Source organism: Hyperolius riggenbachi, chromosome 1, assembly GCF_040937935.1.
Source record: "Hyperolius riggenbachi isolate aHypRig1 chromosome 1, aHypRig1.pri, whole genome shotgun sequence".
Lineage (NCBI taxonomy): Eukaryota > Metazoa > Chordata > Amphibia > Anura > Hyperoliidae > Hyperolius > Hyperolius riggenbachi.
Window position 1 is genome coordinate 690,369,498 of NC_090646.1, and position 23,991 is coordinate 690,393,488.

Here is a 23,991-nt window from a genome sequence, read left to right on the forward strand (position 1 = left end):
CAACAGAGAGGTAATACAGTACAGAATCATGAGGCAAAAGAGTAATCAGTATTCAGGCAGAGTTCAGCAACTAGTCAGATAGGCAGAAGTACAGAAACGTTAAGAAATAGCAAAGCCAGAGGTTGAGCCAGAATCATACACAGGTAATCAATAATAAACAATATTCCTAGTCTTGGTTTCAACACCTGGGTCTAGTCTAAGGTCTGAGCGCTAACACAAATGTATTCATGACAGCAGACAGGGAAACACTGAAGGCTGGAGGCTTATGAAGCGAGGAGACCCCCACAGGCACGCCCCCTGCAATCAGCCAATCCGGGGCGCCGTGAGTCTCCTCTGACGTCAGCCGACCAGCAGGTCAGCTGACGCGCCTCCTCCCCGCATAAAGGTCCTGTCTGTGCGCGTGCCCGCGCGAGACAGCGACCCTATGAGACAATGACAGTCCCATCCTCGGCGTCCTAGACACCAGAGGAACGGGCAGGGGCACGGAGGCAGCTGTGGCGGCGGTGCTGTTCGCCGTAGCTGCCCCTTCATTCCTTACACTTTTCTATTGATTATTGAGAAGGGTATGAATAATTTTGGACTGGACACTTTTTGCTCAAATGTAAATAAAAGCTGAGAAATTTTTTTTTTCCACAATAATGTCTCTTGTACATCATCATATCTTTTGGGAGACACCTATGTCATTTCTAGAGATGGCTCGAACCTCCGATTTTCAGTTTGCAAACATCGAACGCGAACTTCCGCAAAAGTTCGGTTCGCACGAACTTTCGCGAACCGCAATAGACTTCAATGGGGATGCGAACTTTGAAAACTAGAAACATTTATGCTGGCCACAAAAGTGATGGAAAAGATGTTTCAAGGGGTCTAACACCTGGAGGGGGGCATGGCGGAGTGGGATACATGCCAAAAGTCCCGGGGAAAAATCTGGATGTGACGCAAAGCAGCGGTTTAAGGGCAGAAATCACATTGAATGCTAAATGACAGGCCTAAAGTGCTTTCAAACATCTTGCATGTGTATACATCAATTAGGTAGTGTAATTAAGGTACTGCTTCACACTGACACACCAAACTCACTGTGTAACGCACCGCAAACAGCTGTTTGTGTAGTGACGGCCGTGCTGGACTGGTGTGCACCATGGCCAGAGTGTAGGCCGTGGCGGTTTTCCAGCTCATATGGTCGCCGGGTTGTGGTAGCTCAGTGATAGAACAACAGTGACTGTCCAGCTGATCAAATTTGGTCTGACCACAATGAAGCAACAACCTTATTATCTTGGGTGTGCCCCCCGAGACACTCATATAGCCGGCGGTCATTGCTTCATTGTGATACGCAAGCCCCTTCACCGCAGCAAGGTAACGATCACGAAGGGGAATTGGCACATGTACATGCCTTTTGTTTTGTTGTTGCAGCTGCAGGGCAGCCAGAAAAATTAGGCAGGCATGTACATGCACCAGGAAACTTATTACAGAGGCCTTAAAAATTCAGGAATCCGTCTGGAGTCCTGGTGGTGGCGGAGAAGGCAGTCAAGCGGCCTGCAGGCAGAGATGCTGTGTGTGGGGACTGACTTATTCTTGGGCGGGCAGTAGACCTCCAGGATCCATGCCTCATTCATTTTGATAAAGGTGAGGTACTGAACACTGTTGTGACTTAGGTGACTTCTCTTCTCAGTGACAATGCCTCCAGCTGCACTGAAGGTCCTTTCTGACAGGATGCTTGAGGCAGGGCAAGACAGAAGTTGGATGGCAAATTGGGACAGCTCTGGCCACAGATCAAGCCTAGTGTTGGGCGAACAGTGTTCGCCACTGTTCGGGTTCTGCAGAACATCACCCTGTTCGGGTGATGTTCGAGTTCGGCCGAACACCTGGTGGTGTTCGGCCAAACCGTTCGGCCACATGGCCGAACTAAGAGCGCATGGCCGAACGTTCCCCGAACGTTCGGCTAGCGCTGTAATTGGCCGAACAGGTCACGTGGTTCGGACCCGAACGCGCTCTGATTGGCCGAACGGGTCTCGTGGTTCGGGTAAATAAATACCCGAACCACGTCATTTCTCCGCCATTTGTCTGTGGGTTTAGCTTTGGGTAGGCAGGCAGGGTAGTTCTCTCTCCAGCCAGGCTAGCCAGGGTCCCCCCCCAGTCATTGTGTCGCTGCTGGGAACAGTAGTACACCGCTCACCCACACTATATAGCATTGTGTTTACTGCCACTCTGTGTACACCGCTCACCCACCACTGTATAGCATTGTGTTTACTGCCACTCTGTGTCGCTGCTGGGAATAGTGGTACACCGCTCACCCACCACTGTATAGTATTGTGCTCTGTGTCGCTGCTGGGAACAGTAGTACACCGCTCGCTCACCCACACTATATAGCATTGTGTTTACTGCCACTCTGTGTACACCGCTCACCCAGCACTGTATAGCATTGTGTTTACTGCCACTCTGTGTCGCTGCTGGGAATAGTGGTACACCGCTCACCCACCACTGTATAGCATTGTGCTCTGTGTCGCTGCTGGGAATAGTGGTACACCACTCACCCACCACTGTATAGCATTGTGCTCTGACTCTCTGCTGGGAACAGTAGTACACCGCTCGCTCACCCACACTATATAGCATTGTGTTTACTGCCACTCTGTGTACACCGCTCACCCAGCACTATATAGCATTGTGTTTACTGCTACTCTGTGTCTGCTGGGAACAGTAGTACACCGCTCACCCGCCACTGTATAGCATTGTGCTCTGTGTCGCTGCTGGGAATAGTGGTACACCGCTCACCCACCACTGTATAGCATTTCTGTACTGCCACTGTACTGCTGCCAGTCAGCGTGTACTTTAAGGATAAGTGAAATGAGGAAGAAATCCGGTGAAAGAGGGAGGGGCAAGGGAAGAGGTGTTTCCACTGATGGTTCACGTACAGGCCACAGGGGAGCACCGAAGAAAACCCACTCAATACCGCCCATGTTGTCCAGGACAACAACCCTCACAAATCCAAAAGAACAGGACCAGATAATTACTTGGATGACCTCTCAAGCGTCCAGCAGTGGGTTAAGCAGCACCAGCACATCACGCACGAGGTCCGAGTCCTCAGCCAGTTACAAGTAGCCAGTGGGCACAAAGCTGACACAACCGGCAGCGACACCACGCACACAACTGCCAGATAACCAGTCCGAAGAATTACCTCAGGACACAATGGGGTATTCGCAGGAGCTATTCCCAGCCCAACAAACTTACACCTTTGAAAGGTCAATAGAACAGCAAGAAATGTTGTGCCCGGATTCACAACCATTAACTGTGGGAAATGCACCGCGCACTGAAATACAAGGTGAGTCCGAGGACTTTGAAACCCAAATGCCAGAGCAAGTTGGGCAGGAGGGGTTGCAATTGCAGGAGGTCGGCCGAGAAGATCTGGAAGACGACGTTGGAGTGAGCTGCGCAGAGGTTGTTCTGGGGAGCTCTACTCCACGGCGGCGGCCCCCCACAATGACATATGACGAGTTTGAGGAGATGGAAGAGGAGGGTATGGACAATGTGGACACAGACCCAGATTTTGTATGTGAAGGAGAACATAGCCGTCGTAGCAGCACAGATGAGTCTGTTGAAGAACCCACTGCTGCACGAGTTCGCCTTGTGCCACAAGGTAGGCGGCGAGAAATTTCAGGCACCACAAGCGTGGAAGTTCCTTTGAGACGCAAAAGAGGCGCAAACAGAAATCGCCAGCAAGGCAGGTGCTCCAAAGTCTGGGCTTTCTTTGAAGACTGCACTGAGGATGGTACCATGGCGATTTGCAAGGTGTGCAAGACCCGCCTGAGCAGGGGGAAAAGTATTAACAACCTCTCCACCACCAGCATGAGCCGCCACATGCTATCCAAACATCCCACTCTGTGGGCAAACGCGGCAGGACAGGGTACCAGCAACACTGCCTCCCTTGGGGTCACCAGACTCACCACCAGACCCGCCTCAGCAGCAGCAGTAGCCCAGCCATTGCGTGGTTCACAACATTCACAAACATCAGACGACGCTGACACTGTCACTTTCCGGACTAGTGCTCTTGAGGTCTCCCAGTGTTCATCAAACACAACAACCAACAGCCCTTCAGTGTGCAGCCCTACGGTTCAGTTGTCTGTCTCGGAGATGTTTGAGCGCAAGAGGAAATTTCCAGCAAATGACCCCCGGGCCGTGGCAGTAACAGCCAGCATAGCCAAGCTTCTGGCCTGCGAAATGCTGCCATATCGAGTGGTGGAGACAAACAGCTTCAAGGGCATGATGTCAGTGGCCATCCCACGTTACGTGGTTCCCAGCCGCTACCACTTTGCGCGCTCTGCAGTGCCTGAGTTGCATGAGCACGTGGTCAGCAAAATAACCCGAAGCTTGAAGAATGCCATTGCCTGCAAGGTTCACCTCACCACCGACACCTGGACGAGTGCGTTCGGCCAGGGTCGATACATCTCCCTTACCGTGCACTGGGTGAACCCTGTGGAGCCTGGCAGCGATTCCTCACCTGCTACGGCGCGGGTGTTGCCCACGCCGCAAACAGCTGCACCGCCGTCCCTCCCACTGGATAACAACAGCAGCACCTACCTCTCTGACTGCTTCTCCTCCAACGCATCTCAAAGCTGTACCTCATCCGGAAACGCTAACCCAGCAGCAGTAGGATCGTGGAAGCAGTGCAGCACAGCTGTTGGCATGCGTCAGCAAGCGTTGCTGAAGCTGATCTGCCTTGGGGATAAGCAGCACACAGGGGAGGAAATTTGGAGGGGAATAAAGGAACAGACGGATTTGTGGCTGGCACCGCTGGACCTGAAACCGGGCATGGTTGTGTGTGATAATGGGAGTAATCTCATTCGCGCTTTAAGGTTGGCTAAGCTGACACACATCCCTTGCCTGGTGCACGTGATGAACCTAGTAGTTCAGCGGTTCCTGAAGACATACCCAGGCGTGGCCGATCTTCTGTTGAAGGTGCGACGAGTGGCCAAACATTGTAGAAATTCCAGTACTGCTTCGGGGGCACTCGCCAAGATGCAGGAGCGCTTCAATCTCCCCCACCATCGCTTGCTGTGTGATGTCCCTACACGCTGGAATTCTACGCTGCACATGCTAGCCTGCTTTTGCGAGCAGAAGAGTGCAGTGGTCCAGTACATGACGGCGCAGTACCGAGGCGCATCCGAACAGCTGCCAAGCTTCTGTGGATCCGATTGGGCCAACATGTTGGACCTCTGCCAAGTCCTCCAAAATTTTGAGCAATTCACGTTGCTTGTGAGCAGTGACAACTCTTCAGTCAGCATTACCATACCACTGCTGTGTTTACTGAAGAGGTCAATGTTGAAAATCAAGGAAACAGCTGTCATGATGCAACTGGGGGAATCTGAAGGAGAAAACGATCAGCGTGATGGTACCAACATCAGGCCATCTGCCTCAGGAAACGCTGGCCCCAGCAGCTATGACGAAGAAGAGGAGGAGGAACAGCTGGAGTTGGAGCAGGAATTTCATGCCACCACTGACGAGGGCCAGAGCGGTGCACGTTGGACTTCCACAATTCAGCGCGAATGGTCAGCAGAAGCAGACCAGGAAGAAGGTGACGACTATGATGCATCACAACAATCACAACGCCCACAAGAGGATGATGATGGTTCTGGCAGGACTCTGGCACACATGGCTCAATTCATGCTAGACTGCATTGAACGCGACCCACGCATTGTGCGCATTCAGGACAACACCAATTACTGGGTTTATACCCTTCTGGATCCATGGTACAAACACAATGTTCCAAAACTGCTTGAAGAAAGAGTCAGAAAGGTCAAAATGGAAGAATACCAGCAGGCCCTTGTGGAGACTTTAGAGAGGAGATTGACATCCTCCCCCTCCTCTAGCCAGTTGTACGCTGACAGACTGACTTCCGCAAACCCAGGACGACCAGGAGGGCAGCAAACAACACAAGCCGCAGCTAGTGCCCAAAAGGGAATGGTATCGGCAGTGTGCTTGGAGTGGGAAAATTTTCTGACACCCATGCAGCAGCCCACAGAACAGCAAGCGTGCACATCCACCTCCAACACCGATCGCCTGGAGAAGATGGTCAAGGACTACATGTCAGATGGCATAGCTGTGTTGAACAATCCATCTGCACCCTTCAACTATTGGGTATCGAAGCTAGACACCTGGCACGAACTGGCAATGTACGCAATAGAGGTGCTGGCTTGCCCAGCAGCCAGCGTTATGTCTGAACGCTGTTTCAGTGCTGCCGGAGGCATCGTCACAGATCGGCGTATCCGCCTCTCCACAGAAAATGCAGACCGTCTGACTCAAATTAAAATGAATCAATCCTGGATTGGAAACGACTACGCAACACTCCAGGACCCCAACCAAGTAACATGAACAATGAACATCTGTGATGGGTTAGCGTTTCCGGTCCCTGTTTATTGAACCTCTCATCTGTATTACATTTATGACTGCATGGCGACAAAATGCAAATTGCTATCCGCACCGCTTCTTGTCCTCATGCAAGGCCTGGGTTGTTGTGTCTCAAAAAGCGTGACCTTCTCCTCCTGCGCCTCCTCCTGTTCCATCACGTGTGCTGCTGCTGGGTTAGCTTGCCGGTCCCTTGTTACGGAACCTCTTATTTGTATTACATTTATGACTGCATGGCGGCACAAAGCATTGCTATATCCGCACGCTTTTTGTCCTCATGCAAGGCCTGGGTTGTTGTGTCTCAAAAAGCGTGGCCTTCTCCTGTTCCATCACGTGTGCTGCTGCTGCTGCTGGGTTAGCATTGCCGATCCCTATTTATGACTGCATGGCGGCAAAATGCATTGCTATCCACACGCTTCTTGTCCTCATGCAAGGCCTGGGTTGTTGTGTCTCAAAGCGTGGCCTTCTCCTCCTGCGCCTCCTCCTGTTCCATCACGTGTGCTGCTGCTGGGTTAGCGTTGCCGGTCCCTTTTTACGGAACCTCTCATCTGTATTACATTTATGACTGCATGGCGGCAAAAAGCATTGCTATATCCGCACGCTTTTTGTCCTCATGCAAGGCCTGGGTTGCGTCTCAAAAAGCGTGGCCTTCTCCTCCTGTTCCATCACTTGTGCTGCTGCTGGGTTAGCGTTGCCGGTCCCTTGTTACGGAACCTCTTATCTGTATTACATTTATGACTGCATGGCGGCAAAAAGCATTGCTATCCGCACGCTCATGCAAGGCCTGGGTTGTGTCTCAAAGCGTGGCCTTCTCCACCTGCGCCGCCCTCCTCCTGTTCCATCACGTGTGCTGCTGCTGGTGCTGGGCTAGCGTTACCGGTCCCTTTTCCTGGAACCTCTTATCTGTATTACATTTATGACTGCATGGCGACAAAAAGCATGTTACCTGTGCAAAGAAACATGACATTTTCCGCATTTAAAAGACAGTTTTTCCTTTGAAACTTTACAATCAATTTTCTCAAAAACTATAAGCTCTTTTTCAAATATTTTTTTTCCTCTTGTACCCACTCCCAAGGTGCACATACCCTGCAAATTTGGGGTATGTAGCATGTAAGGAAGCTTTAGAAAGCACGAAAGTTCGGGTCCCTATTGACTTCCATTATGTTCGGAGTTCGGCGCGAACACCCGAACATCGCGGCCATGTTCGGCGAACGTTCGCGAACCCGAACATCCAGGTGTTCGCCCAACACTAGTCAAGCCTGCGCACCCAGTAGTCCAAGAGTTCATCATCGCTGCTTACATCCACACTCAAGGCCAGGTAGTCGGCTACCTGCCGGTCCAGGCGTTGGTGGAGGGTGGATCTGAAAGGGCTAAGGCGAGGCATTGGACTAAAGAATACAAGGATCGCACACACGTCGGTAGGTAGGCTGGTGCTGGACCCCCAGGCAATGTGCAAGTAATTTTCATGAAGGAGTCCGCACACAAGCCGTAGAAGCAATAAACGTGAAGTATTTATTCTCCCATCACATACATGTGCAGACACGGTCTGACCTGCTTAGCTCTGACCTAAGCAGGTCAGACCGTGTCTGCACATGTATGTGATGGGAGAATAAATACTTCACGTTTATTGCTTCTACGGCTTGTGTGCGGACTCCTTCATGAAAATTACGACATCACCATGAGATCGCTGGAACGTCCTGTCCTTGTCTGCGTTGACATGGGAGAAGGATTACTGGCAGTGGTACCTTTATTGCGTTGTGCTGTGACATCACCCTTAAACGCACTGTAAAGCATAGTTGCCAGCTTGTTCTGCAAGTGCAGCATCCTTTCTGCCTTCTGGTGATTTGGAAACATCTCCGCCACTTTGTGCCTGTACCAAGGGTCTAGTAGCGTGGACACCCAGTATAGCTCATTCCCCTTGAGTTTTTTTATACGGGGGTCCCTCAACAGGCTGGACAGCATGAAAGACGCCATCTGCACAAATTTGGATGCAGACGTACTACCCCCATCTCCTCTTGCTCTTCCTCAGTGATGTCAGGTAAGTTCTCTGCCTCCTCCCAGCCACGAACAATACCACGGGAATGTTGAGCAGCACAAGCCCCCTGCGACGCCTGCTGCGGTTGTTGTTCCGCCCTCTCCTCCTTCTCCTCCAAAAAAACACCTTCCTCATCATCTGAGTCTGACTTCTCTTCCCCACACAACTTCTCCTCCTCCTCCCCCCTCTGTGCTGCCGCAGGTGTTGAGGAAACATCTTGTTTAGATGAGAATTGATCCCACAACTCTTCCTCCTGTAACTGTTCCTGTTCACGCTCCTCCACAGCTTGATCCACCACTCTACGCATGGCACGCTCCAGGAAGAAAGTGTACGGGATCAAGTCGCTGATGGCGCCTTCACTGCGACTCACCATGTTTGTCACCTCCTCAAACGGCCGCATGAGCCTGCAGGCATTTCGCACGAGTGTCCAGTTCTTGGGCCAGAACATACCCATCTCCCCAGAGTATGTTCTTCTACTGTAGTTGTAAAGATACTGGGTGACGTTTTTCTTCTGTTGTAGCAGGCAAGAGAACATAAGGAGGGTCGAATTCCATCGAGTCGGGCTATCGCAAATCATGCGTCTCACCGGCAACTTGTTTCTATATCGGCAAAGTGTGCTATGGCCGTGTAAGACCGCCTGAAATGCCCACACAACTTCCTGGCCTGCTTCAGGGCGTCCTCTAAGCCTGGGTACTTCGACACAAATCTCTGAATTATGAGATTGAGCACATGTGCCATGCAGGGTACATGCGTCAACTTTCCCAAATTCAAAGCGGAAATGAGATCGCTGTCGTCGTCGTCGTCACACTCCACGTTGCCGATCTCCAGGTGGTGCGGGGTCAGCCACTGATCCACCTGTTTGTTATGAGCAGCCAGGAGAGCTGCTCCAGTGTGACTCCGTTTTGAGGCAAGACATGTCTAAGATGGTGTGACACCGTCGTACCTGGCATGCAGCATAGGCCCTGGGGAGATGGTGCTGTGTAGCTGGAGAGGAGATCACAGCACCAGTAAAGTTGAACTGCCACTCAGCCAAGGAGGAGGAGGATGATGACAGCAAAGAGGATGTAGCAGGAGGAATGGAGGTGACAGGAGGCCAGCCTGCAAGCCATGGAGGTGTCACAAGTTGGTCCATTGCACAGCCATGTACTCCCAGCTTGCCAGCGGTCACCAGCTTCACCCAATGGGCTGTGTAGGTAATGTACCTGCCCTGATCGTGCTTGGCAGATCAGGCATCCGTGGTCAGATGGACCCTTGACCCAACGCTGTGTGCCAGAGATGACACCCCTTGCCTTTCAACTTCATGGTACAGTTTGGGTATCGCCTTTTTTTAGAGAAATAATTGTGGCCTGGTATCTTCCACTGTGGTGTCCCAATGGCCACAAACTTACAGAAGGCCTCAGAGTCCACCAGCTGGTATGGTAACAGCTGGCAAGCTAACAGTTCCACCAAGCCAGCTGTGAGATGCCGGGCGAGGGGGTGACTGGCAGAAATTGGCTTCTTCCGCTCAAAGATTTCCTTCACAGACACCTGACTGCTGTGGGCAGAGGAGCAGGAAGCGCTCAAGGTGAGAGGCGGAGTGGAGGAGGGTGGCTGTGAAGGTGCAAGGGAGAAAGCGGCTGAAGATGATGCACCTGAAGGAGGAAGAGGAGAAGGAGGGTGGCTTTTCTTTTGTGTGCTGCTTTTCTTTTGTGTACTGCTTTTCCTCAGGTGTTCTTCCCATAGCTGTTTGTGCCTTTTCTCCATGTGCCAAGGCCTTTCCACGGCTCAATTTTTGGAGGCAGAGAGAACAAATGGCATTGCTCTGACCTAAGGCAGACACTAAAACATTTCCAAACCGCTGAGCCCCCCTGGGGTGATGGCACTATGGTGGTGTCAGCAGCTGATGTTGAAGGGCATGTTGGCTGGCTGTACATAGGTGGCGATACATAGCGCCGGACACTGCCACCAGCTGTTTCTGATGACAAGCTCCCCCTGCTTCTTTCACCCACAGGTTGACTTTTTTGTTTTAAAAACACTTTTCTTTTATTGGTCGGATGAAATATGCTAATTTTTTGAGATAGGAAATTTGGGTTTTTATGAGCTGTATGCCAAAATCATCAATATTAAAACAATAAAAGGCTTGAACTACTTTAGTTTTCAGCTAATTTTTTGAGAATGACCTGTATATACATATACATACATACATATACACACACACAGCCTGCATGTATATAGAGAGTTTAGCTTGACTAATTCCTCATTTGTCTCTAATCACAAGTTGTAATTTGATCTCTCCCCGTGTCACCTGACTGCCATGGCGGATAAGCTTATTTGGAAGCACAGAAAGACAATATAGCCATTTGGTTCCCAACTGTTTCTGAGCTACATACTTCTGCTTTACTGTTAACCAATGACTGCCTGGATTTTGACTACTCTCTGCCTGCTGCTTGCACTGATGGCTGCCTGCATTTGACTACTCTCTGCCTGCTGCCTGCACCAACCTCTGCCTGGATTTTGACTACTCTCTGCCTGCCGCCTGCGCTGACCTCTTCCTGGATTTTTACTACCCTCTGCCTGCCCCGACCTCTGCCTGGGTTTTGACTACTCTCTGCCTGCCGCCTGCGCCTTCCTTTGCCTGGATTTTGTCTACTTTCTGCCTGCCGCCTGCACTGACCTCTTCCTGGATTTTGACTACTCTCTGTTTGCCGCCTGCACCATCCTTTTCCTGGATTTTAACTGCTCTCTGCCTGCCTTATTTGCACAGTTTCACAATTTGTTCAGTTTATTCATAAATGTAATTAATTCAACAAATTTGTGTTCTAGTCTTTTATTTACCGGTATATGCAGAATGTATTGTGAACTGATGCCTCTGCTGTTTGCTGCTATCTATAAATGTCTCTATCCACGTCTTCTTCCTGAGCTATATGTATTGTGCCAAAAACAATTCCGGGCAGGACTCTGTCATGATTCTGATTCTACCAAACTTTTATTCGGACATATTTTGGTAAGTTATGACTTAAGAATTGGAGGCCTAAAATTCATGGGAAAAAATGTACCACTTTTGACTCCTAATTCCAGACAGAAATGCACCGCCAGGGAGGTTAAGCAGGCCACCATTTTTTAACCAACATGAGAAAGAAATATGATCACTCTGCTGCCCAAAAGTGTGAAATAGTTGAATGTCTTGGACAAGGTATGAAAACCTTTATATTTCACAAAAACGTATGCAGGATCATTGTACTGTTAAAAGATTTGTGGCTGACTCAGAGCACACACAGGTTTGTGCAGATAAAAGCAAAATGAGGAAAGGTTCTGCTACAGAAATATATCAGATTAAGAGAACAGCTGCTAAAATGCCATTACAAAGCAGAAAACACATATATGAAGCTGCTGGTGCCTCCAGAGTCCCACAAACATCCAAGTGTAGGATTCTCCAGAGCATTTCAGTGCATTAACCTTCTATTCAATCATCCCTAACCTAAACTCACAAGCAGAAACAGCTGCAGTGGGCCCAGAACTACAAGAAAACTAAGTTTCAAACAGTCTTGTTTACTGAGAAGTGCCGTGCAACTCTTCATGGTCCAGATGGATGGAGTGGTGGATGGTTGGTTAGTAGCCACCAGTTCCCAACAAGGGTGCAAGGTCAGCAAGGAGGTGGTGGAGTCATGTTTGAGCTGGAATCATGGGAAGAGAGCTGTTTGGCCCCTTTAGGATCCCCAAAGGTGCGAAAATGAAAACTATGGGGAGCTTCTCACTGACCACTTCCTTCTACAGTACAAAAAGAAGGACTGTATCTTCCATGATAAAATCATCTTCATGCAGGATAATGTACCATGTCATGCTGCAAGGATTACCTCTGCGTCATTGGCTGCTATTGGCATAAAAGGAAAGCAACTCATGATGCGGTCCCCATCCTCCCCTGACCTCAGTCCTACTGAGAACCTTTGGAGAAACCTCAAACAAAAGACCTATGAGAGTGGGAGGCAGTTTACATCCAAACAGCAGCTCTGAGAGGCTATTCTGACATTGTGCAAAGAAATTCAGGCAGACACTCTCCAAAAACTCACACGTTCAATGGATGCAAGAATTGTGAAGCTGCTATCAGATAATGGGGTCCGATGTTCAGGTTACTTGACCTGTTAAGATGTTTTTGGTTGAAATAGTATTATTCCAGTAAATATGACCTCCTAATGCTGCACATTTAACAAATGACCATTTTCAGTTCTTTATTACCTATAAAATAGTTTGAAGCTCTGTTGTGTGTAATAATTTGGAACAGGGCTCGTGCTCTAATGGCTGATGACTCAAAATGATGCTGACTGCCACTTGCATCAACTATTCAGGAAAATCTGAGTAAAATAGATCATTATTTGGAACGTGGTGTATATTTATACACACTAGAGTTATTGATTAAATATTACCTGGATATAACAATTATTATTTCTCTCTTTCTAATGAGCTATTGATTATTGTATCTCCCTGCAATATAAAATGGCATCAGCGCTTCTCTTTCATTGTGTTTATGCGTTTGTGGTTTGGCTGCTGACCTTGTAACTAAACTACATATAAACTCACGAGCTGAAAATGTGTGCCCCCCCGACTTATACTCAGGCCTGGTGCACACCGAGCGGTTTTCGTAGCGTTTTCCAAACCACTTCCACCAGTGAAAACGCTTGGCTAATGTATTTCAATGGGATGGTGCACACCAGCGGTTTGAGGATTTTAGCAAACCACAAACGTGGCTCCTGCAGCACTTTTGCGGTTTGCAGAAGCGTTTCTGCCTCAATGTAAAGTATAGCAAAAGCTCCAACCGCTCTGAAAAACGCCACATCAGAGCGGTTTTCCAGGCGTTTTGTTACAGAAGCTGTTCAGTAACACCTTTACTGTAACAATATATGAAATCTGCAGCACAAAAACGCTCCAAAAAACGCCAGGCATGTTTAGGAAACCTCTCTAAACATGTCTAGAATCACTCTGAAATCTGCTCCAAAAACCTCCAGCGTTTTACAGATCTGCTAGCGGTTTTGGTGTGCACTGGGCCTTACACTCATCTGGGAGATCGTGCTGCCACTCCCGTATCTCTGAGGCACAGTGGGCACCCCTGACTTATACTTACACTCATCTGGGAGGGCGTGCTGCCACTTCCGTATCTCTGAGGCACAGTGGGCACACCTGACTTATACTTACACTCATCTGGGAGATCGTGCTGCCACTCCCATATCTCTGAGGCACAGTGGGCACCCCTGACTTATACTTACACTCATCTGGGAGGGCGTGCTGCCACTCCCGTATCTCTGAGGCACAGTGGGCACACCTGACTTATACTTACACTCATCTGGGAGGGCGTGCTGCCACTTCCATATCTCTGAGGCACAGTGGGCACCCCTGACTTATACTTACACTCATCTGGGAGGGCGTGCTGCCACTCCCGTATCTCTGAGGCACAGTGGGCACCCCTGACTTATACTTACACTCATCTGGGAGATCGTGCTGCCACTCCCGTATCTCTGAGGCACAGTGGGCACCCCTGACTTATACTTACACTCATCTGGGAGATCGTGCTGCCACTCCCGTATCTCTGAGGCACAGTGGGCACCCCTGACTTATACTTACACTCATCTGGGAGGGCGTGCTGCCACTCCCGTATCTCTGAGGCACAGTGGGCACACCTGACTTATACTTACACTCATCTGGGAGATCGTGCTGCCACTCCCATATCTCTGAGGCACAGTGGGCACCCCTGACTTATACTTACACTCATCTGGGAGATCGTGCTGCCACTCCCGTATCTCTGAGGCACAGTGGGCACCCCTGACTTATACTTACACTCATCTGGGAGGGCGTGCTGCCACTCCCGTATCTCTGAGGCACAGTGGGCACCCCTGACTTATACTTACACTCATCTGGGAGGGCGTGCTGCCACTCCCGTATCTCTGAGGCACAGTGGGCACCCCTGACTTATACTTACACTCATCTGGGAGGGCGTGCTGCCACTTCCGTATCTCTGAGGCACAGTGGGCACCCCTGACTTATACTTACACTCATCTGGGAGGGCGTGCTGCCACTTCCGTATCTCTGAGGCACAGTGGGCACCCCTGACTTATACTTACACTCATCTGGGAGATCGTGCTGCCACTCCCGTATCTCTGAGGCACAGTGGGCACCCCTGACTTATACTTACACTCATCTGGGAGGGCGTGCTGCCACTTCCGTATCTCTGAGGCACAGTGGGCACACCTGACTTATACTTACACTCATCTGGGAGATCGTGCTGCCACTCCCGTATCTCTGAGGCACAGTGGGCACCCCTGACTTATACTTACACTCATCTGGGAGATCGTGCTGCCACTCCCGTATCTCTGAGGCACAGTGGGCACCCCTGACTTATACTTACACTCATCTGGGAGATCGTGCTGCCACTCCCGTATCTCTGAGGCACAGTGGGCACCCCTGACTTATACTTACACTCATCTGGGAGGGCGTGCTGCCACTTCCGTATCTCTGAGGCACAGTGGGCACACCTGACTTATACTTACACTCATCTGGGAGATCGTGCTGCCACTCCCGTATCTCTGAGGCACAGTGGGCACCCCTGACTTATACTTACACTCATCTGGGAGGGCGTGCTGCCACTTCCGTATCTCTGAGGCACAGTGGGCACACCTGACTTATACTTACACTCATCTGGGAGATCGTGCTGCCACTCCCGTATCTCTGAGGCACAGTGGGCACCCCTGACTTATACTTACACTCATCTGGGAGGGCGTGCTGCCACTTCCGTATCTCTGAGGCACAGTGGGCACCCCTGACTTATACTTACACTCATCTGGGAGGGCGTGCTGCCACTCCCGTATCTCTGAGGCACAGTGGGCACCCCTGACTTATACTTACACTCATCTGGGAGGGCGTGCTGCCACTTCCGTATCTCTGAGACACAGTGGGCACACCTGACTTATACTTACACTCATCTGGGAGATCGTGCTGTCACTCCCGTATCTCTGAGGCACAGTGGGCACCCCTGACTTATACTTACACTCATCTGGGGGAGTGTGCTGCCACTTCCGTATCTCTGAGGCACAGTGGACACATCTGGGGGAGTGTGCTGCCACTTCCGTATCTCTGAGGCACAGTGGACACATCTGGGGGAGTGTGCTGCCACTTCCGTATCTCTGAGGCAAAGTGGACACATCTGGGGGAGTGTGCTGCCACTTCCGTATCTCTGAGGCACAGTGGACACTCACCTGGGGGAGTGTGCTGCCACTTCCGTATCTCTGAGGCACAGTGGACACTCATCTGGGGGAGTGTGCTGCCACTTCCGTATCTCTGAGGCACAGTGGACACTCATCTGGGGGAGTGTGCTGCCACTTCCGTATCTCTGAGGCACAGTGGACACTCATCTGGGGGAGTGTGCTGCCACTTCCGTATCTCTGAGGCACAGTGGACACATCTGGGGGAGTGTGCTGCCACTTCCGTATCTCTGAGGCACAGTAGGCACTCATCTGGGGGAGTGTGCTGCCACTTCCGTATCTCTGAGGCACAGTGGACACTCACCTGGGGGAGTGTGCTGCCACTTCCGTATCTCTGAGGCACAGTGGACACTCATCTGGGGGAGTGTGCTGCCACTTCCGTATCTCTGAGGCACAGTGGACACTCATCTGGGGGAGTGTGCTGCCACTTCCGTATCTCTGAGGCACAGTGGACACTCATCTGGGGGAGTGTGCTGCCACTTCCGTATCTCTGAGGCACAGTGGACACATCTGGGGGAGTGTGCTGCCACTTCCGTATCTCTGAGGCACAGTGGGCACTCATCTGGGGGAGCGTGCTGCCACTTCCGTATCTCTGAGGCACAGTGGGCACACCATTTGACGCCACAGCTGACTGGTAAAGCACTCCATGTTTTTGCAGAGCTACCCGCAGACCAAAACAGCAGTTATAAGACTATTAACCACTTCACCACTGAGGGGTTTTACCCCTTGAGCACCAGTGCAAATTTTCACCTTTCAGCGCTCCTTCCATTCATTCGTCTATAACTTTATCATTACTTATCACAATGAAATGAACTATATCTTGTTTTTTTCGCCACCAATTAGGCTTTCTTTAGGTGGGACATTATGCCAAGAATTATTTTATTCTAAATATGTTTTAATGGGAAAATAGGAAAAAATGTGGGGAAAAATGCATTATTTTTCAGTTTTCAGCCATTATAGTTTTTAAATAATGCATGCTACTGTAATTAAAACCCATGAAATGTATTTGCCCATTTGTCCCGGTTATAAAACCGTTTAAATTATGTCCCTATCACAATGTTTGGGGCCAATATTTTATTTGGAAATAAAGGTGCATTTTTTTCAGTTTTGCGTCCATCCCTAATTACAAGCCCATAGTTTATAAAGTAACAGTGTTATATCCTCTTGTCATAAATATTTAAAAAGTTCAGTCCCTAAGGTAACTATTTATGTATTTTTTTAATTGTAATTTTTTTTTTTTTTTTTTAATTACAAGAACAAAAAAATTGGGGAGTGTGGGAGGTAATGAGTTAATTTTTAGTGTAAATCTAATGTGTTTGTACATGAAAAATGCTTTAGGGTGTAGTTTTACTATTTGGCCACAAGTAACTTTTTGTGTATGCGACCTGCAAGCGTACAGGATGTACGCTTGCAGGAAGTGTTATGAGGCTGGGAAACTGTTTTTTTTTCTTCACAATGATCGCTGCTTCTCATAGAAGCAGCTGATCATTGCGGGGGCTTAGATCAACGAACGGGAATGGTTTTTCCCGTTCATTGATCTCCGGGTGACGGCGTGCACGGGAGCGTGCGCACAAGCGAGCGGGAGCACGGGCAGCGGCGGGAGCGCGGGAGGTACGGATATCTCTGTCCCTGGGGGTGAAAGGATGGAAAAAGGGACGGAGATATCCGTACGGCTGGGGGTAAAGTGGTTAAGGATGCTCAATTTGCACATCTACAAGTTTTTTATTTTTCTATCTATATATTTTGTACTTTTTTACCTACTGCAGTAGGAAAGTGGGTGTGATTGGCCGTGACAGTGTGGATACTAATTCTTATAGAACTATCCCAGATAAATATTATTGTATGCATTATCATATTCTACAATTCGTTTTAACTGAATAAAATAGAATTCATATATCTACTTAGTGCTGACCAGATACTTTCTACTATTGATCTAAACTTTCTAGGGGTCTTGGGAAAACCCCAATCTAGGTACAGCTGCTGATTTACTAATAAGCACAACACTGTGTTAGAGTTTTGAATATATGTGTGTCTCTAAATATGTATGTGTGTGTGTCTCTGAATATTTGTGTGTGTAAATGTGTGTGTATATGTGTGTACGTGTGTGTATATATGTGTGTCTAGGTCTCCGTGTGTGTGTGTCTGTGTCTCTGTGTGTGTGTCTATGTCTCCGTATGTGTATGTGTGTATGTATGTGTGTGTGTGTGTGTGTGTGTGTGTGTGTGTGTGTGTGTGTGTGTGTGTGTGTGTGCGCGTGTGTGTCTATGTCTCCGCGTGTGTGTGTGTGTGTGTATGTGTGTGTGTGTGTGTGTGTGTGTGTGTGTGTGTGTCTCCGTGTGTGTGTGTGTGTGTGTGTGTGTCTCCGTGTGTGTGTGTGTGTGTGTGTGTGTGTGTGTGTCTCCGTGTGTGTGTGTGTGTGTGTGTGTGTGTCTGTGTCTATGTCTCTGTGTGTGTGTGTGTGTCTATGTCTCCGTGTGTGTGTGTGTGTCTATGTCTCCGCGTGTGTGTGTGTGTGTCTATGTCTCCGCGCGTGTGTGTGTGTGTGTGTGTGTGTGCGTGTGTGTCTATGTCTCCGTGTGTGTGTGTGTGTCTATGTCTCCATGTGTGTGTTTATGTCTTCGCGCGTGTGTGTGTGTCTATGTCTCCGCGTTTGTGTGTGTGTGTGTCTATGTCTCCGTGTGTGTGTGTGTGTGTCTATGTCTCCGTGTGTGTGTGTCTATGTCTCCGCGCATGTGTGTGTGTCTATGTCTCCGTGTGTGTGTGTGTGTGTCTATGTCTCCGTGTGTGTGTGTGTGTGTGTGTGTGTCTATGTCTCCGCGTGTGTGTGTGTGTCTGTGTGTGCCTGTGTCTCCATGTATGTGTGTGTGTGTGTGTGTGTGTGTGTGTCTCCATGTATGTATGTATGTGTGTGTGTGTCTGTGTCTATGTCTCTGTGTGTGTGTGTCTATGTCTCCGTGTGTGTGTGTGTGTGTGTGTGTGTGTGTGTGTGTGTGTGTGTGTGCCTGTGTCTCCATGTGTGTGTGTGTGTCTCCATGTATGTATGTGTGTGTGTGTGTGTGTGTGTGTGTGTGTGTGTGTGTGTGTGTCTATGTCTCCGCGCGCGCGTGTGTGTGTGTCTATGTCTCCGTGTGTGTGTGTGTGTGTGTGTGTGTGTGTGTGTCTGTGTGTGTCTGTGTGTGCCTGTGTCTCCATGTATGTGTGTGTGTGTGTGTGTGTGTGTGTGTGTGTGTGTGTGTGTGTGTGTGTGTGTGTGTGTGTGTGTGTGTCTCCATGTATGTATGTATGTGTGTGTGTGTCTGTGTCTATGTCTCTGTGTGTGTGTGTCTATGTCTCCGTGTGTGTGTGTGTGTGTGTGTGTGTCTATGTCTCCGCGTGTGTGTGTGTGTGTGTGTGTGTGCCTGTGTCTCCATGTGTGTGTGTGTGTGTGTGTGTGTGTGTGTGTGTGTGTGTGTGTGTGTGTGTATGTGTGTATGTGTGTGTATGTGTGTGTGTGTCTCCATGTATGTATGTATGTGTGTGTGTGTCTGTGTCTATGTCTCCGCGCGTGTGTGTGTCTATGTCTCCGTGTGTGTGTGTGTGTGTGTGTCTATGTCTCCGCGTGTGTGTGTGTGTATGTGTGTGTGCCTGTGTCTCCATGTATGTATGTGTGTGTGTGTGTCTATGTCTCTGCGTGTGTGTGTGTCTCCGTGTGTGTGTGTCTCCGTGTGTTTGTGTGTGTGTGTGTGTCTATGTCTCTGCGTGTGTGTGTGCCTGTGTCTCCATGTATGTATGTGTGTGTGTGTGTGTGTGTATGTGTGTCTATGTCTCTGCGTGTGTGTGTGTGTGTCTATGTCTCCGCGTGTGTGTGTGTGTCTGTGTGTGCCTGTGTCTCCATGTATGTGTGTGTGTGTCAACTAGAAGAATAATTCTGCCAGCCATACTGCTGACATGACACTGCACTTGAGATATGTGTCACAACATCTGCTGCTTATTCTGTGCTCTGCAAGCCTCTGACTGATCGGCAGGATGGAAAGGCATGGGCACCTCTATGTACAGGTCAGGGGCGTAACTAGAAATCACTGGGCCCCCCTGCGAATATTTGGATGGGGCCCCCCCCATAGGTGCCAAATAATCGTAATGGGGCAGCGTTTCACTGTAAATTAATTGTAAAGCGGGCAGCATTTTACCAGACAATCGTAATGTGGGCCAGAAAATCGTAATGTGGGCAGAGTTCACCAGAAAATCGTAATGTGGGCACCAGTCACCAGAAAATTGTAACGTGGACAGCATTCACCAGACAATCGTAATGTGGGCAGCGTTCACCAGAAAATCATAATGTGGGCAGAGTTCACCAGAAAATCGTAATGTGGGCACCAGTCACCAGAAAATTGTAACGTGGACAGCATTCACCAGACAATCGTAATGTGGGCAGCGTTCACCAGAAAATCATAATGTGGCCAGAGTTCACCAGAAAATCATAATGTGGGCAGAGTTCACCAGAAAATCGTAACGTGAGCAGCAGTCACCAGAAAATTGTAACGTGGACAGCATTCACCAGACAATCGTCATGTGGGCAGCGTTCACCAGAATATCGTAATGTGGGACAGAAAATCGTAATGTGGGCAGAGTTCACCAGAAAATCGCAATGTGGGCAGCAGTCACCAGAAAATCGCCATGTGGGCAGCAGTCACCAGAAAATCGCCATGTGGGCAGCAGTCACCAGAAAATCGCAATGTGGGCATCAGTCACCAGAAAATCCTAATGTGGGCAGCAGTCACCAGAAAATCGCAATGTGGGCAGCAGTCACCAGAAAATCCTAATGTGGGCAGCATACACCAGAAAATCGTAATGTGGGCAGCAGACACCAGAAAATCGCAATGTGGGCAGCAGACACCTGAAAATCGTAATGTGGGCAGCAGACACCAGAAAATCGTAATGTGGGCAGCAGACACCTGAAAATCGTAATGTGGGCAGCAGACACCTGAAAATCGTAATGTGGGCAGCAGACACCTGAAAATCGTAATGTGGGCAGCAGGCACCTGAAAATCGTAATGTGGGCAGCAGGCACCTGAAAATCGCAATGTGGGCAGCAGACACCTGAAAATCGTAATGTGGGCAGCAGACACCTGAAAATCGTAATGTGGGCAGCAGACACCTGAAAATCGTAATGTGGGCAGCAGACACCTGAAAATCGTAATGTGGGCAGCAGACACCTGAAAATCGTAATGTGGGCAGCAGTGACCAGAAAATCGCAATGTGGGCAGCAGTGACCAGAAAATCGCAATGTGGGCAGCAGTGACCAGAAAATCGTAATGTGGGCAGCAGACACCTGAAAATCCTAATGTGGGCAGCAGGCACCTGAAAATCGTAATGTGGGCAGCAGTCACCTGAAAATCGTAATGTGGGCAGCAGTCACCAGAAAATCCTAATGTGGGCAGCAGTCACCAGAAAATCGTAATGTGGGCAGCAGGCACCTGAAAATCGTAATGTGGGCAGCAGGCACCTGAAAATCGCAATGTGGGCAGCAGACACCTGAAAATCGTAATGTGGGCAGCAGTGACCAGAAAATCGCAATGTGGGCAGCAGTGACCAGAAAATCGTAATGTGGGCAGCAGACACCTGAAAATCGTAATGTGGGCAGCAGGCACCTGAAAATCACAATGTGGGCAGCAGACACCTGAAAATCGTAATGTGGGCAGCAGACACCTGAAAATCGTAATGTGGGCAGCAGGCACCTGAAAATCGTAATGTGGGCAGCAGGCACCTGAAAATCGTAATGTGGGCAGCAGGCACCTGAAAATCGTAATGTGGGCAGCAGACACCTGAAAATCGTAATGTGGGCAGCAGACACCAGAAAATCGTAATGTGGGCAGCAGGCACCTGAAAATCCTAGTGTGGGCAGCAGACACCAGAAAATCGTAATGTGGGCAGCAGACACCTGAAAATCGTAATGTGGGCAGCAGACACCTGAAAATCCCCCTCCAGCTAGTCAATGTGTGTGGGCAGCGGGCAGCGGGCAGCAGCGGCGGGATACATACCTTCTTCCTTGCGTTCCATCGCCGCCTTCTCGCTCTAGCGGCTGACGTCACTTCCGCTTCCGGAAGTGACGTCAGCCGCTAGAGCGAGAAGGCGGCGATGGAACGCAAGGAAGAAGGTATGTATCCCGCCGCCGCTGCCCGCTGCCCACACACATTGACTAGCTGGAGGGGAGCGCAGAGGGGAGAGCCCCGAGGTGAGGGAGAGGGGGGAAACTTCCCCTCTCCCCGCCGACTGTGGGCAAGGCTTTCCCCTCATGCTGCCACCCCTCCAGCCCCCCCAAAAACGGCCCCGAGCGGGCCCCAGGGGGGGGCCGGGCCCCCCCCCCCGCGGGCGCAGGCGCTGCAGGGCCTATTGCTACGCCCCTGGTACAGGTGACAGCTACCTTGAGAGGACACAGAAGGGTGATTAGGCCAACACAAATGAAGGAAGAATGAGAACTCACCTGTCTCTGCTCACTGGCACCTGAGGAGTGAGAAGGACGATTCCAAATCTGCACCCAAACCAGAAACATTAATAATGCAAGATGTCCTCACCACAAAGACCACTTCCCCCGTGACCTCCTCTGTGACCTCCACAGCCAAACCAATAACAATTGTAGTGTACAAGATGTCCTCACCACAAAGACCACTCCCCCTGTGACCTCCACAGCCAAACCAATAACAATTGTAGTGTACAAGATGTCCTCACCACAAAGACCACTCCCTCTGTGACTTCCTCTGTGACCTCCACAGCCAAACCAATAATAATTATATTATACAAGATGTCCTCACCACAAAGACCACACCCCCTGTGACCTCCTCTGTGTGCTCCTCTGTAACCTCCACAGCCAAACCAATAACAATTGTAGTGTACAAGATGTCCTCACCACAAAGACCACTCCCTCTGTGACCTCCTCTGTGACCTCCACAGCCAAACCAATAATAATTATATTATACAAGATGTCCTCACCACAAAGACCACACCCCTGTGACCTCCTCTGTGTGCTCCTCTGTAACCTCCACAGCCAAACCAATAACAATTGTAGTGTGCAAGATGTCCTCACCACAAAGACCACTCCCCCCGTGACCTCCTCTGTGACCTCCGCAGCCAAACCAATAACAATTATATTATACAAGATGTCCTCACCAAAAAGACCACTCCCTCTGTGACCTTCTCAGCCAAACCAGAAACATTAATAACATAAGATGTCCTCACCACAAAGACCACTTCCCCCCGTGACCTCCTCTGTGACCTCCCCAGCCAAACCAATAATAAATATACAGGATCTTCTCAAAAAATTAGCATATTGTGATAAAGTTCATTATTTTCTGTAATGTACTGATAAACATTAGACTTTCATATATTTTAGATTCATTACACACAACTGAAGTAGTTCAAGCCTTTTATTGTTTTAATATTGATGATTTTGGCATACAGCTCACGAAAACCCAAAATTCCTATCTCAAAAAATTAGCATATTTCATCCGATCAATAAAAGAAAAGTGTTTTTAAAACAAAAAAAGTCAACCTTCAAATAATTATGTTCAGTTATGCACTCAATACTTGGTTGGGAATCCTTTTGCAGGAATGACTGCTTTAATGAGGCGTGGCATGGAGGCAATCAGCCTGTGGCACTGCTCAGGTGTTATGGAGGCCCAGGATGCTTCAATAGCGGCCTTACGCTCATCCAGAGTGTTGGATCTTGCGTCTCTTAACTCTCTCTTCACAATATCTCACAGATTCTCTATGGGGTTTAGGTCAGGAGAGTTGGCAGGCCAATTGAGCACAGTAATACCATGGTCAGTAAACCATTTACCAGTGGTTTTGGCACTGTGAGCAAGTGCCAGGTCGTGCTGAAAAATGAAATCTTCATCTCCATAAAGCTTTTCAGCAGATGGAAGCATGAACCCACCTTTGAACCAGAAACAGCGGCAGAGGCGCCTGACCTGGGCTACAGAGAAGCAGCACTGGACTGTTGCTCAGTGGTCCAAAGTACTTTTTTCGGATGAAAGCAACTTTTACATGTCATTCGGAAATCAAGGTGCCAGAGTCTGGAGGAAGACTGGGGAGAGGGAAATGCCAAAATGCCTGAAGTCCAGTGTCAAGTATCCACAGTCAGTGATGGTCTGGGGTGCCATGTCAGCTGCTGGTGTTGGTCCACTGTATTTTATCAAGGGCAGGGTCAATGCAGCTAGCTATCAGGAGATTTTGGAGCACTTCATGCTTCCATCTGCTGAAAAGCTTTATGGAGATGAAGATTTCATTTTTCAGCACGACCTGGCACCTGCTCACAGTGCCAAAACCACTGGTAAATGGTTTACTGACCATGGTATTACTGTG

General features: G+C 49.4%; 1 protein-coding gene across 1 annotated transcript in view; it reads right to left on the bottom strand.

Annotated features, from left to right (window-relative positions):
- LOC137544753 (myosin-IIIb-like) overlaps nt 1-23,991 on the bottom strand; it is a 418,671-nt gene that overhangs the window by 78,737 nt on the left and 315,943 nt on the right. Inside the window, exon 20 of the mRNA XM_068265847.1 lies at nt 22,115-22,162. Within this exon, the coding sequence (XP_068121948.1) occupies nt 22,115-22,162 (48 nt within the window). The remainder of the gene's footprint in view (nt 1-22,114; nt 22,163-23,991) is intronic.